At 37.3% G+C, this 16,693-nt stretch overlaps 1 protein-coding gene across 2 annotated transcripts; it reads left to right on the top strand.

Annotated features, from left to right (window-relative positions):
• The first annotated feature begins 2,664 nt into the window (after window positions 1-2,664).
• LOC140623965 (alcohol dehydrogenase 1-like) lies at window positions 2,665-16,693 on the top strand. Of its 2 annotated transcripts, XM_072810749.1 has the most exons (9): window positions 2,665-2,803; window positions 5,905-6,006; window positions 8,866-9,004; window positions 11,544-11,631; window positions 11,777-11,996; window positions 12,199-12,459; window positions 14,007-14,142; window positions 15,035-15,173; window positions 16,449-16,693. In XM_072810749.1, exons 1-9 carry the CDS (start codon window positions 2,786-2,788, stop codon window positions 16,471-16,473), a joined length of 1,128 nt encoding a protein of 375 aa, XP_072666850.1. In that variant the 5' UTR covers window positions 2,665-2,785; the 3' UTR covers window positions 16,474-16,693. The 2 variants fall into 2 exon arrangements, with proteins under 2 accessions (XP_072666850.1, XP_072666851.1); XM_072810750.1 differs by lacking the exon at window positions 2,665-2,803 and having other exon boundaries at window positions 5,887-6,006.

Genomic DNA, 16,693 nt, shown 5'->3' with positions numbered 1-16,693 from the left:
AGCTGAGCAAGGAGACATTTTTGGACTTAAGATGATAGACAGATCTGAAGTCTCTTGTTATAGTTGTTAGATTTAAGAATTAAGTGGACTTTTTGTGGCCATATTTACCACTATATGGCAAAAAGCAAGACAGTGGTGAGAAAAGGTAATCAATGTGCGGAGAGACACCATCATCATAATCATCATCATCATCGATAATATGTATATATAGGCCATTCTATGTACTAGGAATGGTTCTAAACAATTGTCATTTGTTAACTTAATGCTGATAACAAACCTATGAGATAGGAGCTACTATAATCACCCTCACTTCATAGATGGGGAAGCTGAAGTACAGAGATGTTGGATTTCTTGCCTTATGTCCCTGCATGTAAGAGATGGAATTAAGATCAAATTCAGGTCTTAGTGCTAGCATCCACTTTGCTGCATTGCGTCACATTAGAAAGAGGGAAAATCCTACTGAGGTTGAATTGATTCGAGTTTCTCCTCCCAATTGCATTCCTACCCTTGACCTTGTTTGGTTGTTCATTCCCTTCATAATTTCTGTTAACATTTTCCCCCTTTTCCTTAAGCTTATTCATGTTAGGCTCCAGTAACTTGGAAAGAAAAGAGCTCTAATACAAAAATTGGATCCCAGAAGGGAAATGGTACATTGATATCTCAAAACTGTGGATACTCACAGTGGAGTGGAGGCGACTGAGAAGCAATAAAGATTCCAATTCTTGATTTGGAAGATAGATTTTGTAGAAAAGCCATTAAATGGGCAATTATCACTGGTCATCTCGGATTCAGACCACATGCTCACTAAAGCTCTAAATTTAGGCAACTTGGAAAAAAATTTTCTTAATGTTTTAGCCATTAGCAAGATGCTATGGGAGAGACAAGCCCAAACTGGACCTTCTGAACAAGATCATTCACATCAGCACATTCATTCATTTCGAGTCACAGTCAATCTTCTCAGGCAATATTGAACATCACATCATCCAAGCATTGCTGAATAGGGACAATGTGTAGGTTCCAAGAGTAGTCCATTGGGGCAGAAATCTTCCTGACCAGGGTATTGTAGAGCAAGGTTATTTAAGGATAGAGAAGAATGAACAATCCTAAATTCCTTCAATCCCATCCAAGCACCTCTGTTCTTGTACTATCTTGCCCGTAAAGGTGACCCTTCCCTATATAAAGCATAGTCACCTGACATGCCTCCCAAGAGCATTCTCCTGGCCAGGTTTCAGAGCAAAGAAACCAAGCCTCACCCGAGCTCAGTTTCTGGTCCAAGTCTTATAGCAAGAGTTTCACAATATCCTAGGTATGTGAGGATATTGGTTAGTCCCTAGGCTTTATGATAAGATAGAAGCAGTGTTAGGGCCAGGACCCTGAGAGGATTTCTGAATTATTAACAGATATAAAACACTTAAAATGAAACTTATAAACAACTGACTAGAGGGCTAAGAGAGTTCTGTTGCCAGAAAAACTCCAAACCTCGAGAGGTACTAATTACTGAAGCTTGCCCCAAATTACTCTCTCCTTATAGTAACTGTGAACTGTGAAGATAATATGTTCTCAGGAGAGAAATTGCTTCATTGGCCTCCTCCAAGGAAGCTCTGGACAAATAATGTCTAGGAGATGTGAATTAGGGGCAGCCTGAGTAGCCAACCAAAGAACTCACAGTCTTATTCTGCCAATTAATAAGTCATACCTTGATGTTTTCTAGTCTATTATTTGCCATGGGATCCTTATCCAGCAGAAGCCAGAATATCAAGGGTATGGCCAGAGTTATAAACTTTTAACAACCTCCCATTACACATTCTGATGTAGAGAAACACTGCAGTAAGCAAATATTAAAAGGTAGCCTGAGGTCATCATCATCCTTATCATTATCAGGAATCGCATCATCATCATCATTATTAGCATTACCCAAAGTCAACATCATGCAGTTTCACTTTTCTTTGATTAAGCTCAAACTCTCATTTTGAATATGCTACCCATTACTTTATTTTATATAAATTCTTTCTTCCAGATGCAGTTCAAGTCTCACTTAAATAAAACTCTCTAATCATTCACAATGACCTCATATTGCTTTTAGCATTTATCATCTTTGTTACTGTCTTCTCAGCTTTTTCTTAGTACTTTGTATCATTATTTGTGCTTTTTCCATCTTTTTTGACTCCCAGAGACCCTGTGTTGTACTTCCATTACCTGGATCCAAGGATACGTTTCATGTAACTGACATTCACATTGTTAACTAATTAGTAGATGATCTTCCTCTTAGTTTCTATCACTTGATTCACATTTTAATAATCCTTTCATTGCCTTCTCACTCACTCATTGTTACCTTTTATTTTTTTAAAGATTTTATTTATTTATTCATGAGAGACACAGAGAGAGAGAGAGAGACAAGGCAGAGGGAGAAGCAGGCTCCATGCAGGAAGCCCGATGTGGGACTCGATCCCAGGACCCCAGGATCACACCCTGAGCCAAAGGCAGACACTCAACTGCTGAGCCACCCAGGTGTCCCTCACTGTTACCTTTTAAGCTCTCCTTATTCAGCATCGTTGTTTTAACCCGCTCCCTCCCCAATCACTCTCCCACATTCCTTCACCTTTACTTATTTACCAACCACTTCACCTGTCTGGTTTTCCCTTGTTGGTGCGTGATTATGTCATTACTTTTAATAACTTTCGAAGTGCAAACATTATAAATAATCTGTGTGGCTTGCCCAGGAGCAGTCAAGGAAGTGCAGTCCTCTCAGCTATACCTTTAAAGCATCAAGGGAAGAAAACTCACCATGGACACTTCAGACAAAGTAAGTGCTACTTTTAAAATAGATCTATGTCATTTCCATTACTTGTCCAAAAAGTGTACACTGAAACAAAATTAAGACACCATTTTCTCCCATCAGATTAGTAAAGATTTCTAATAATACCTAATGTTTTCCCACCTGCAGAAACTCAAACATCACTGCTGGGAAAATAGCTTACTAGACACTTCTTGGGTGATAGTTTGACAACATTGTATCAAATATCTTAAAAATATGCCTATCATTTGACTCAGAAATTTAATCAAAGGAAATATTTATTTTTTAAAAGATTTTATTTATTTATTCATGAGAAACACAGAAAGAAGACAGAGACATAGGCAGAGGGAGAAGCAGGCTCCTCTCAGGGATCCCGATGTGGGACTCAGTCCCGGAACCCCAAGGTCATGCCCTGAGCCAAAGGCAGACCCTCAACTGCAGAACCACCCAGGTGTCCCATAGGTTGTTTTTATATACATGTTAACTATAGCATTGTTTTTAAGAGTATAACACTGGAGGGGCGCCTGAGTGGCTCAGTTGGTTAAGCCTCTGATTTGATTTCAGCTCAGCTCTTGATTTGGGATTGTGGGATAGAGCCCCATGTTGGGCTCTGCATTCCTCATGGAGCTTGCTTGTCCCTCTCCCTCTACTCCTCCCAACATTTATACTCTCTCTCATTCTCTCTCTCTCTCTCTCTGTCTCAAAAAATAAAAAGTATAACACTGGAAGTGAGATGTGTCAGATATTAGGAAACTGGTTAAATAAATATTATAGTAAATAAAATCCTACGTGATCATTTTAAATTACCTATAAAGCACTTATAAAGCAAACTGCAAGAGTAGACTGTAAAACAATATTCTTAGTATGATTACACAAACACATATAGGATATCAATTGGAAAGACCCTAAAATGTTATAAATAGTAATAGCTGGGTGCCAACCTTGCAGTTTTTCCCCTGTACCCTAGTCTGAATTTTCCAAGTTTTTTTGCCTTGTGTGTATCATTTTGAAATTACAGGGCAGCCCTGGTGGCGCAGCGGTTTAGCGCCGCTTGCAGCCCGGGGTGTGATCCTGGAGACCCTGGATCAAGTCCCACATCGGGCTCTCTGTATGATGCCTGCTTCTCCCTCTGCCTGTGTCTCTACCTCTCTTGCGCCCTCTCTGAATAAATAAATCTTAAAAAAAAAAAAAAAAAAGAAATTACAGAAGTTTTTTCATAAAGTATAAATTTTTACTTGAGTTTGGTAGGTAAAAGCAGAATTATTTCATCCTGAAAGAAATAATGTTTTTCTTTTCTTTTTTTAAGACTTATTTATTTATTTTAAGAGGGGGCAGTGTGGGCAGGAGGGGCAGAGAGAAAGAATCTTTCTAGCAGACTCCCAGCTGAGCAAGAAGCCAGATTCGGGGCTCAATCTCACAACCCGTGAGATCATGACCTGAGCCAAAACCAAGAGGCAGACACTTGAGCTAACCAGGCACCCCAGAAGTAATTTTTTTGTATCATTTTATTTGAATTTCTTTTCTTGGCATTTGTCCTTTTTCTTTGTAGTATAAGACATATATTAGCTCCTGTAGTGGTATCTAAATTTCTTGGAGACATAACAGATTTAGTCAGCTTAGTATATCTTACAATTACTAGCGCAGTAAACTTGCAAATGGAACATACATAAAATTATAAAGGGTACTAATCCCACCAGATATTAAGATATATAAAAAAATTAAAGTATTAAAATCATCAAGATGCTGCTGCAAGAACTGTCAAGAAGATAAATGGGACAATAGAAACAGCTTCCAAAGAGAAACTTGTAAATATAAGAACTTATATAGTAAAGGGGCTAATTCAAGCAGAAATTAGAGAAACAATCAAGAGTTTGCACTAGGACAATTATTTAGATTCTATAATTGCACATCATACAAAAAATAATTTTAAGAGTAAAGGATTTAAAAAGCAAACTATAAAAATCTAGAAAGAAGATAAGAAATATTTAGTCTCTACAGGGAGAGAATTTCCAAAGTATAAAAATGGAATAAATAACAAGGAGAAGATACTTCGAGTAACCAAAATTTTAAAATGTGTGTGCACATGAATGCATGTAACTTCATAAAAATTAAGGTTCAAATGTCAACCAGGGAAAATGATGTACAATAAGCTGACAGACAATAGCTCACTCCTTTAATGTGTAAAGGGGTCAAATGAATTATAAGAAAAATGCCAAGATGCCAGTAGATACTTACATTAACTATATGACCAAACACTCCACAAAACAGGAAAATACATATGACTACATAAGACAGAGAATATACTCAACATCATTAGCATTCAAAAAGTGCTAGTGAAAAGAAATAGCTAAAAAATAAATAAATAAATAAATAAATAAATAAATAAATAAATAGCTTTTTGTACCTATTGGATACTTTGCTTTTAATGACTACTGTCAATGCTGATGAGAGTGGAATAAATAATGTTTACAGATATTCTTTTACATTTCTAGGAATTGTGCCAAATTATTCAACATTTCTGTAAACAGCTTGGGAAATCAATTTAGCCCTAATAATGTCTTTATCTTTTCCAAAGTAATCATTACTTAAGGAAACCAAGCAAGTCAAAATTATGAACAAAGTTGGTTATCACAATATACTTTAGAATAGTTAAAACAATGAAAATGATGACATGTCTAGATAGTTACAAAGCAAATTGGGACACATTCACAGGATGAAATATAAAGTAGCCATTTAAAATTCTGATTACAAAGCATTTGAAGTCATGAGAAGTGCTCGTTTTGGCAGTACATATACTGAAGTCATGAGAAAATGCTTACTGACAAGTAAATGGTAAATGCTCAATATATGGTGATGGTTACTAGAAAAAAGCTGAATACAAAATTGCTTATAAACACGATCTCAACTATATCAAAATTCTTCTAAGAGACCGGAAGGAGATATGCTAAAATTTCAACAGGTTGTATCTGAAATTACAATGATTTTTCTTCTGTTTCTTTTTGACTTTCGTATTTTTACTATTTATAACAAATAAGTGTCATTTGTATGATCGGAATAAAAGTTAAAATTTTTCACTAAATGATATCATTTTAATGTCATTGTGTCCACAGACAATTACATGCCGGGCAGCCATTGCCTGGGCAGCAAATTCTACTCTTTCAATTGAGGAAGTACAAGTTGAGCCACCAAAGGCTGGGGAAGTGCGTATTAAGGTAAATTTAAGTTTTTTAACTTTTACCTATGAAGGTAAATGTAAGGAACTCCTGTTCAGTTTCATATATATATATTATATATTATTATTATATATTATATATATCATATATATTATATATAATATGTATAAAATTTGCATTTGCGGTCTGTCCACTTTTCTTTGTAAAAGAGGAAATTGTAAAACTAGGATAAATGAATAGAGGTAATGAAAGTTTAAGATATTCTTCATACTTGTAAAGTAGTGGTAGTTCACTCATCCACATAATCCTTTTGCCAGTATTGAAATTTTTACTTAAATTATATAATATCATAGGCCTATATACCTCACAATGTGACCTAGAAGGTGTTTTAAGTGGTAACTTTTTTTCATTTTTGAGGGAAAGAAGACAAGAAGTGCATTTCCTCCTACCTCTATGACACAAAGTTGATGTCAACAAAGGAATATGCAGTGACTAACAGACTAATTTTCCATCTCTGTTGTTTTGGGCTCATACATTATAATAATCTTGGAGTTTGTCTGAAAAAGTTCACTGTGCGGTAAAATTTCAATTTCTAGGAATGAGCATCTAGGACTCCATAATAGTATCCAAAGCAACTGAGAAGAGTTAACAATTATTGAACAGAACTTATATCAGGCATGGGAAAAGGCTCCTTGCCACTCATATCAACTCTCAGTCAAACTTTACCAAATCATTAAATACCCAATTTTAGGAGTATTATTGCTTTAAATCTTATTAAATATTAAATTCATCTATCTTCTAATTTGAGACTTAGGAAACTCAACTCTTGATTTAATGAACACAACAGATAGTGAAAGCCACATGCTTCTAGTCCATACCATATCTAATCAAAGTAGAGGGTATAGGAGGATGGTTATAGGAAAAAAGAAATGAAGGGAATTGTAAAGATGACAGAGGGAAAGGGAGTGAAGGGAAGTAGGAAAGTAGAAAAAGACAGGCAGTGAAAGACAAAACAGGAGAAAATGGGAAGTAACATTAACTAAATTATCAGCTCCATGTCCAGTGTTACGCTAAAGATTTGATTGTAAAAAATAAAACGAAAGGTGATAAGAACGTACACAGAGAAAGGAATTTAGTTATCTGACTGCTATTCAGAAGCTATATTCTTCTATTTATGAGCCATCCAAACAGCTTTTAATTAGTATTTATTTTGTACTGGGTCACCATCTGCCGAAATGTTTCCTAGTTAATTAGCCAATATGCTCTGTTCTTACACCTATACGCTCCTTTGCTACAAAGGCTAAAACCCAAATAATTAATCCACGATTCACCAAGGTAGAAGTTGCAGCAGCAAGAACCTGAGCAACACCACACTGAACCCTGGACAAAATCAAGCTAACGGACTGGATCTGTTCATAAGCACAGACAGTTCCATCTCCACTTACTGCTAGAGACAACCTCCCAAAAATAATTGCATATTCTTATCTGATATATAGAACAAACCTAATGAGGAGATTCCAGACTGCTGCATACCTAAAACAACATTTTTAGCCTTTGATAGCATCTTGAAGCCATTTTATTTTTTTATTTTTATTTTTTAAAGATTTTATTTATTTATTCGAGACACACACAGAGAGAGAGAGGCAGAGACACAGGCAGAGGGAGAAGCAGGCTCCATGCAGGGAGCCCGATGTGGGACTCGATCCCAGGTCTCCAGGATCAGGCCCTGGGCTAAAGGCAGGCGCTAAACTGCTGAGCCACCCAGGCTGCCCTTGAAGCCATTTTAATAGGAACCCAAAGCACAGCATAGTTGTCATGAGCATATCTACTTAGCGATTAGCCACAATCCTATGCCACAGTTGATCCCAGTGTTCCAGTTATAAACTCGGCCGCTCCCATTACACTTACTGGAAAAGCAGTCGGTATGCTCGGGCACATGCTTTTGTGCTTGTATTGCAGCGGAGCAGTTATTTAGGGACCATGGTATATGAAATGCTTCATTTTTATGATCAATGTAGTTCGGTCAGGCCTATTAACAGACAAGAAAACTCAGGCCATTAACTAAGTTTTAAAATGTCTCAATGTCGGGCAGCCCGGGTGGCTCAGAGGTTTAGCACCACCTTCAGTCCAGGGCGTGATCTTTAAAAAAAAACAAAAACAAAAACAAAAAAAACTTCTCAATGTCAACTAAATTTTACAGTGGTTAATTTTAACTGAAACTCACTTTTATGTTATTAATTTATTTTTTTAAGATTTTATTTATTTATTCATGAGAGACAGAGAGAGGCAGAGACATGGGCAGAGGGAAAAGCAGGCTCCACGCAAGGAACCTGATGTGGGACTTGATTCCAGACCCTGGGATCATCATGCCCTGAGCCAAAGGCAGACGCTCAACTGCTAAGCCACCCAGGCCCCCCAATTTAATATTATTAATTTAAAGAATATTTTCAACATACAAGTTTAAAATGCTAAAAACAGATTTCCCCAGAGCACAGGAAAAACATTCCACAATATGGGCCTAAAATTCTTTGTTTCTCAATGGTGGTGCTATTGATAATGTGGGCAAAAAGTCCTTCATTGTATGCAATTATCCCTCATATTTCAAAACTATCTGATGACCTATATATACAGAATAGATTTCAAAAAACAAAAATTTATTTCCAGATCTGAACATGTGTCATATGACTTTGGACAAGTCATTCTCAATTTTTGAATCTCCCTTTCCTCATCTCTAAATTGGAAACAATAAGACCTGTCCTGATTCCTCTGAGGATTGGTATAGGGATAAAATGACATAATTCATGTAAAAAAAAAATTTAATAATCAATCTCAGATTTAAAAAAGAAAGAAAGAAAATTTCCAAACCAATTGATCTTTTGTCACTTAATTCCTATGCAGCTGGCATCTACAGGGATCTGTGGTACTGATGATCATGCAATAAAAGGATTACTCTCAGCAATCTTTCCTTTCATCCCAGGCCATGAAGGAGCTGGGATTGTGGAGAGTATTGGCAAAGGTGTGACCTCAGTGAAACCAGGTAAGAAGTGGGGACATAGGAAAAAAAAAAAAAAAAAAAAAAGAAGTGGGGACATAGGACCCTGCTCACAAACAGCCTCCCAAAGAACAACTTTGCACAGAGGATGAACTTAAAATGTATTAACATATTTACAGGAAAAAATTGGTTTGCCTCTAGACTCTTCTAACTAATCATTTATCATTATATTAATTGTATCCAGTGATTCCAAGACTCACACAGTTTCTCTGCTGTCTTCTCTAGCAATCCAAAGGGCCAGTCGCTGAGCCAAGTATATATATCCATAGCTAAATGAGTATTGAGATAGGACCAGTGGAATTCTAAATGATTGAAAAATATTGAGACTGTTTCTTACATATATTTGTACCCCTCACATGCTTAGCATAGTACCTGTCTCAGGATTAGAATGCATTAGAATGTTTGACAAATGAATGTTCTAATCAACTGGAATACAGAATTTGACTTTTCATTGACAGGATGATAATGATATATTTCAAAGAATCAAAGAAAGCAAGTATATGTTCTTTCCCAGACTATCAAAAAAGATCTTGACATAGCTATTCTTAGCATGACTGAAATGAATAGAATGAATAAGAGCAATCACACAGATTAAGATATTACAGACCTCACAGCTTGGAGCCAGGCACACCAAGAGATTTAAGAAAATGCATGGTCAGGACACTTGTGAAGCTCTTACTGGGGAACTGATTTAGCAAAAAATTATGGAATGTCTACCATGCATCTGACACTAGGCACACAGGAGGACAAAAGTAAAAAGCATAATCTCTATGTGTCTAATAACATAATGCAAACAGGTGGAATATATGCTCTAACTCCTCTTTAGCTAGAAAAAAATCCATTGAAAGTTTTGTGGAAAACAATGAACATTTGGAGGGGAAAGGATAAAAGACCAAAAGTTCTCCTGAATTTGAGATCCAGGATCTTTGGAATTTTTAAGAGCCAATGAAGACATGTGCCTTATATAAACTTGTAGAGATTTTAATGCCATCTAAACTCTGCAAGAGGCCAAAGGAGAGAGAGCTATTTCTTTGTTAGGAAAATTTGTAGGGGCCATCCAGAACAATGTTGTAGACCTCTGACCAGGCCTTTCTAAGTCTGTGATGACTGTGTTAATTAATTTTCTTTTTAGACCCCATCCAGCCTGTCACCCTAGAGCCCAGGTGTGCTAACTAATGACTGGATCCAAATATAATCAACATCGTGTCCAGAACTCTGCAACCTAAAACTACCCTCTGCATTAAGTGCTCCCTCTGCAAATGGAGAGTGATCCCTTTTATTCTCTGGAATTAGCATATCTAGGAACTAAGCCCCACTAAAGAAAATATGTCAGAGGCTGCTATGAGTCAGTGTGCCACCATGGGCAAAAAGACTCAATGAAAAGTGCTTTCTTATTACCTGATTGGACCACTCTAGGCAGGTGACTACACTGTGGGGCTTAAATCCTTCAAATGAAAAACAAAAGGGTTAAGCTAGATAACATCTTTAAGATTCATTCTTAGTTTCATTCTATTTCCAGAGCAGGGGGAAAGCAGACCTACAACTATCTACCCTATAAGAAATATTCCCAAATATCCATTATTTGCCCAAAAGAATAATGTCATTTCTAAAACCAGGTTATATAGTTTCTCCTTCCAAACAGTAATGGGCAACACAGGAAACAACAGGTGTCAGCAAGGATTCAGAGAAAGGGGAACCCTCTTGCACTGTTGGTGGGAATGCAAACTGACACAACCATTCTGGAAAACACTACAGAGGTTCCTCAAAAAATTAAAAATAGAACTACTCTATGATCCAACAACTGTGCACAACTAGATATTTACCCAAAGAATACAAAAATTCTAATTCAAAGAGACACATGGACCCCAACGTTTACAGCAGCATTATCAACAATAGCCAATGTATGGAAACAGCCCAAGTGTCCATCAAATGGTGAATGGATAAAGAAGAAGTGATATATATATATATATATATATATATATATATATATATATATATAATGGAATATTAGTCATAAGAACGATGAAATCTTGCAAGATGCCATCAAATGGCAAGATTTCACTTACATGGATCGAGCTAGAGAGTATTCTGCTACACAAAATAAGTCAGTCAGAGTAAGAGAAATATCATGCGATTTAAATTATATGTAGAATTTAAAAAACTAAGCAAACAAGCAAGGAAAAGAAAAAAAAAATACCTGAGAGGAAGGCAAACCAAGAAACAGACTCTCAACTATAGAAAACAAACTGATGTTTACCAGAAGGGGGGTGGGGGATTGGGGTAATAGATGATGGGTATTAAGGAGGGCACTTGGAAGTGCTGAATCACTATACTGTATACCTCAAACTAATTGGAATTTAAATAAAAACTTAAAAAGAAAACAGCAATGGGCAATGTTATCCTGGCTGCTATAACCTGCCTGCAAGTTTTTAAGCCATCCAATGAAACTTTTATAAACATATTATTGTATTTCTGTTCCAATAATGTTTTAAACTAATGCTTGTATTATTTTTTTTATATATAGGAGATAAAGTCCTCACACTTATTATTCCACAGTGTAGAGAATGCAGTTCCTGCTTGCATCCCAAAGGAAACTTCTGTGAGAAGCAAGAGTTAGTAATTTACCCTATTATTCTTTTATCAAATTGCTGATATTGTATAAGTACTGACCTGTAACTAAAGGTACTCGCTTCTGTCTTTACAAATCCCTGTGTCTATGCTGCTGCCTCTACCTGTGTCTATGCCACCACGGAACAGTGTTCTACCTTCTTCTGGATTAATGCTGGATGGGACTAGCAGATTTACTTGCAAAGGAAAAAAGATTTATCACTCTTTCCGCACAAGCACGTTCACTGAATATACTGTTGTTCCTGAGATTGCAGTGGCAAAAATTGATGATGCTGCTCCTATGGATAAAGTCAGTCTCATAAGTTGTGAGGTGCCTACAGGTTATGGGGCTGCTGTGCACTCAGCCAAGGTGAGGAAGGTACCTGTGTGTTAGTGTCTGTCATAGTGATTTGCCTGGAAAACATCAAAACTAAGCCAATCAGTCTAAACATTCAACTGTTATTTATAGAGCCGAAAGTTTCAACTGTTGTTTTTGTTTGTTTGCTTGTTTTCTTAATTACATATGTGCCCAGGTTTGATTCCTAATATAAACATTCCTTGTGAATTTGTAGGTCACTCATGGTTCCACCTGCGTGGTCTTTGGACTTGGTGGAATCGGTTCAGCCATTGTCATGGGCTGTAAAGCATCTGGTGCTTCTAGAATCATTGGGGTTGATATCAATGAGGAGAAGTTTCCCCGGGCAAGAGCATTAGGGGTCACTGATTGTCTCAACCCTCAAAAACTCAAGAAGCCTGTCCAGCAGGTGGTCATGGAAATGACAGGAGTTGGTGCTGACTTTGCCTTTGAGGCTATTGGACTCAGTGATACCATGGTACGTGGACTTGGGGCATGGTGATTATATGCTTAAGGCGGAGGGAAGTATGTGTTAAATATCCTCACCTAGATTGGTATAAACTCTCCTGAACATATGTTTTGGACTTGTAGACCCCAGCTATAAGAACAGAACATAAATGCACTCTAAAACATTTATTTAAAAATAAAAGCAGGGGATCCCTAGGTGGATCAGTGGTTTAGCGCCTGCCTTTGGCCCAGGGCATGGTCCTGGAATCCCAGGATCGAGTCCCACATCAAGCTCCCTGCATGGGGCCTGCTTCTCCCTCTACCTGTGTCTCTGCCTCTCTTGCTCTCTCTGTGTCTCTCATGAATAAGTAAATAAAATCTTTAAAAAAATAAAAATAAAAGCAATATATACTTAAAAATATATTATTACAGTACACAAAGTTTAAAGATTCAAAAGGCCATAATACCAGTATTCCCTTTTCTTTGTTCCTAGCTCTGCATATTTGCTTTTATATTTAAGCATAAACATTATCTAATTCACATGATAATTATGGGTCCTCTATTAGAACCATTCATTCATTCAAAAAATGAATTCCTATGCACCAATATGTTATGTTCTAGGGATAGAAGAGTGAATAAAATAGGCACCATATTTTGGGTCTTACAATTTAGAGGACAAAATGTAAACATTTAATATGTCTCAGTGTGTACTTAATGTAATTGATTGAAAAATAAAGGAAGAAAAGGTAGTGATATAGGTAACAGGAAAGAGAAAATAAGGCAAAAAAGAAGAAAGGAGAAAGACAACAGGGTTATGAACCAGAAAAGGAAGTAAAATAAATAGATATAAAGAAGCACACTGTATACCCCTACAAAAGTGAATTTAAAAAAATAAAGCTTCTAGGCAGCCCAGGTGGCTCAGTGGTTTAGCGCCACCTTCAGCCTTCAGCGTGATCCTGGAGACCCGGGATCGAGTCCCGCATCGGGCTCCCTGCATGGAGCCTGCCTCTCTCCCTCTGCCTGTGTCTCTGACTGTATCTCTGCCTCTGTCTCTGTGTGTGTGTGTGTGTGTGTGTGTGTCTCATGAACAAATAAATAAAACCTTGAAAAAAAATAAAGCTTCACACACACAATATGTATATAATTGTTTTGTTTTAATACAAATGAGTCAGACCGAGAACCATAGCAAGTGAGAAAGTCCAGATAAAAGGCAACAGGTAATTTCATTTAACAAGTATATGGTCCTTACTACATGCCAGACAGTGTTCTAAATGTTCTAAGAATGATAAATCACTTAATCTTCATAACAGTTCTATGATAGTATCATTCTTTTTACAAATGAAGAAACTGAGGTATAAAAAGGTTAGGTGACTTACCTAAGGTCACACAGCTAGCACAGGCTGTGCTCCTTGCCACTAAGCTCTACTGGTTCGCTAGTGAGGTCCTGTTACAGGCAACCCTGGAGGCAGCATCTGGCCTGGAAGAGGTTCAGATCTAGCAACACGATTCCTTCCACCTCTGGTGGTGGTTGTTACTTATGTGTGGGAAAGTGCTTATGGTCGTTATTGTCTTTATCAGCTTGCTGCTTGGGATTCCTGCCACCGGAGCTATGGTGTTTGTCTGATTGTTGGAGTAGCTCCATTAAACTCGAAGCTTTCCCTGGACGCCCCGATGATTGTCTCCGGCCGGACGATGAAGGGTGTATGTCTAGGAGGTGGGTCAGTGAATAGGAGGCACTGGTTGGTTTCTCTCATGAAATCCCTTCTAACTTGGTAAGACACAGACCAAAATTCCTCTCCTTGAGGAAACAGAGCTATAATGGTAGAAAAAACTTATCCAATAAGTTGGAAAATTTTGCAGATTTTGTAAGTCAATTTCAGTTAATTTAGTTAAATAGGTTTTTTTTTTTTTTTAAGTTCAAATACAATTTTTATCCCCTGCAAAGTATTTTTTGGGTTTTCCCGGTGTTTCAAATAATTCAGTCAACTTCAGTTCCATGCTGGTGGGTTTGTTGTGCTCTTTTAGCAGCAAAGCTTCTTAGGTAGTTATAGGACACCATATATATATATGTAAGATTACATAAAAGTATGTAACACCAACCTAGTGTTTTGATGCTGGCTTTTATCTTTCCAGAAGGGCCCTTGTTTATGAACAATATTGACCAACAGCTTTAGTCAATTAATATTCTATCTGATAATAGATATCTAGATAATATTCTATTATCTAGTCTATTAATATTCATCTGACCCCATTTCTCTGATAGTAAATTCCCAGTGCCATCTCCATGTGTGTGAATACACAGAGGAGGAAATGTTTATGCAATAGTAAGCCCAGGAAGTGAGCTAGAGACTGCTAGTTTAAAAGGATCATTTTCAACTCAGTAACATGTGAATATTGACCCAACTTTTCTCCAAAGGAATTCTAGGTAACAGGACTTCTATAGAAGCCACACTTAGCAACAGTAGTCAATGGCTTCTGATGTATAAATGATTTATTTTCCATGTTCAGTGTCAAATTTTCAGAAGAAAATCTCCCTGACATAATTTTTTTTTTCGGTTGGTTTGGCACTTCTCAAATGTTATTACAAAGGCCTTTTTGTTTTGCAGATTATAAAACCAGAGACTGTATTCACCACCTAGTGACTGATTACCTGCAAAATAAAATTAATATAGATCCATTAGTAACCCATCAGTTGCCTTTTGACCAACTCCACAAAGCTTTCGAGTTGTACCATGCTGGAAAAACGTGAGTGCTTTATTTGATGATCTCCTATACCCTGAATTCACAGTGCTAGTGACTCCTCAAACATTTCCAAGTGGTTTTGTGAGAAAGAGATGGCTACTTGGATCCTCAATACTTTTCACATGCTCTACCTTATTCCCTACTGTCAATATCTTTCACATGTTCTATCCTACTGTCACCAGGATAAGGTTTTACCTGTAGGCCACTCTTTAGGAAAGATCCACATCAACCTATTTTTTTTTAAATGTTAAAGATTTCGATATAATGCTAATAATGACTCCACATTACATCGGTCTATTATGTTTTTTTTTTTTTCTGATTAGAGAAATGATCTAGAATGAATGAGTTGACATTACTGGAGTAACTACTGCAAGGAATCTTAGAGGCAGAGGTTTAGCCTCCATCTAGAGCACAAATCCTTTTACATTATTTCTGACAAATGGTCACTCTGCTTCAGCCAGCAGGGATGGAGTGATCACTCATGCGCCCCTTTATTCATTCAATGTCTGTTTAGTGATAGTGCAATATTTGTCAGGACTGTCCTAAGTGCCAGAGACACAGTAGACAACTAGCAGCAATAAGTAAGTGAGGAATTACTCCTGTGATGAATGATTCGACTTTCTCATTCTGATTCGAAGCACATCTCCCTTTCATATTCTCTTCCCCAACTCTACCTACAGTTTCTGCTTAAGTGATTTTTTTTTTAACTAGGTCTTTAAATTTTACCCCACTATAACACTTTCTTGGTTTTGACCTAGCATGTCAGCACATCTAAGTCAGGAATGAAGAATCAAGAAAACTCATCTGAAATTTTATAAACAGATTATGAAAAATGCAAGGAGGGGATCTAGCAGGCAGCAGACACACTGCAAAAGAAAAGGAATACCCCAAAAATGCATTTTTCTTCTTTCTTAATTGGACACAGTGCTAGATTCTGAGGCTCACAGAAGCTGATCAGAAGCTGTAGCAGAGGGTTTGGATGTCTTTGTGGTCATGTAGCGTGAGGGAACAGGGTTCTAATGCTGAGTCCTTCCTTTCTGATGTTGGATCCTGACGATCCTGCTTTCACCATATCAGGTGATGATATTAATGATGATTCCAATCAGATGATCAGGTGATATTTCATATAAGTGAACTAAGTTGAAGGAGGAGTCAGGAGGGGGAACAAGTGAGAAGGCGGACAATGCAACCTCATATGATACTGTGCAAAACTGTTTTGCTGAAATCACTGTTTCCTAAGCAATTCAATCATTTTATTATTGCACTTTTATGTTTCAGCATCCGCTGTATTCTGCTGTTCTGAGATCCCAGATGATAAAAGGTGCAAGGGCATCCTTGGGGATTTCATTCTTTCCTGTATCACCTCTCTGATTGTTCCAGAATAGAGGAAGAATATCAAAGATGAAAATGTAGTATAATTTGTGACCCAGGATCGGATCCCGCATTGGGCTCCCTGCATGGAGCCTACTCCTCCCTCTGCCTGTGTCTCTACTTCTCTCTCTCTCTCTCTCTCTGTGTGTGTG

This window comes from Canis lupus, chromosome 33 (assembly GCF_048164855.1).
Source record: "Canis lupus baileyi chromosome 33, mCanLup2.hap1, whole genome shotgun sequence".
Classification (NCBI taxonomy): Eukaryota; Metazoa; Chordata; class Mammalia; order Carnivora; family Canidae; genus Canis; species Canis lupus.
Note: the sequence above shows the minus strand (reverse complement) of the source record. Positions and strands in the feature narration are given on the sequence as shown.

What these genes read in the sequence shown, in the direction of transcription:
- LOC140623965 (XM_072810749.1), top strand. An exon ending in TGTGACCTCAGTGAAACCAG is followed by an intron (nt 9,005 to 11,543) that starts GTAAGAAGTGGG and finishes TTTTATATATAG; the next exon opens with GAGATAAAGTCCTCACACTT. An exon ending in GAAGGGTGTATGTCTAGGAG is followed by an intron (nt 14,143 to 15,034) that starts GTGGGTCAGTGA and finishes TTTGTTTTGCAG; the next exon opens with ATTATAAAACCAGAGACTGT.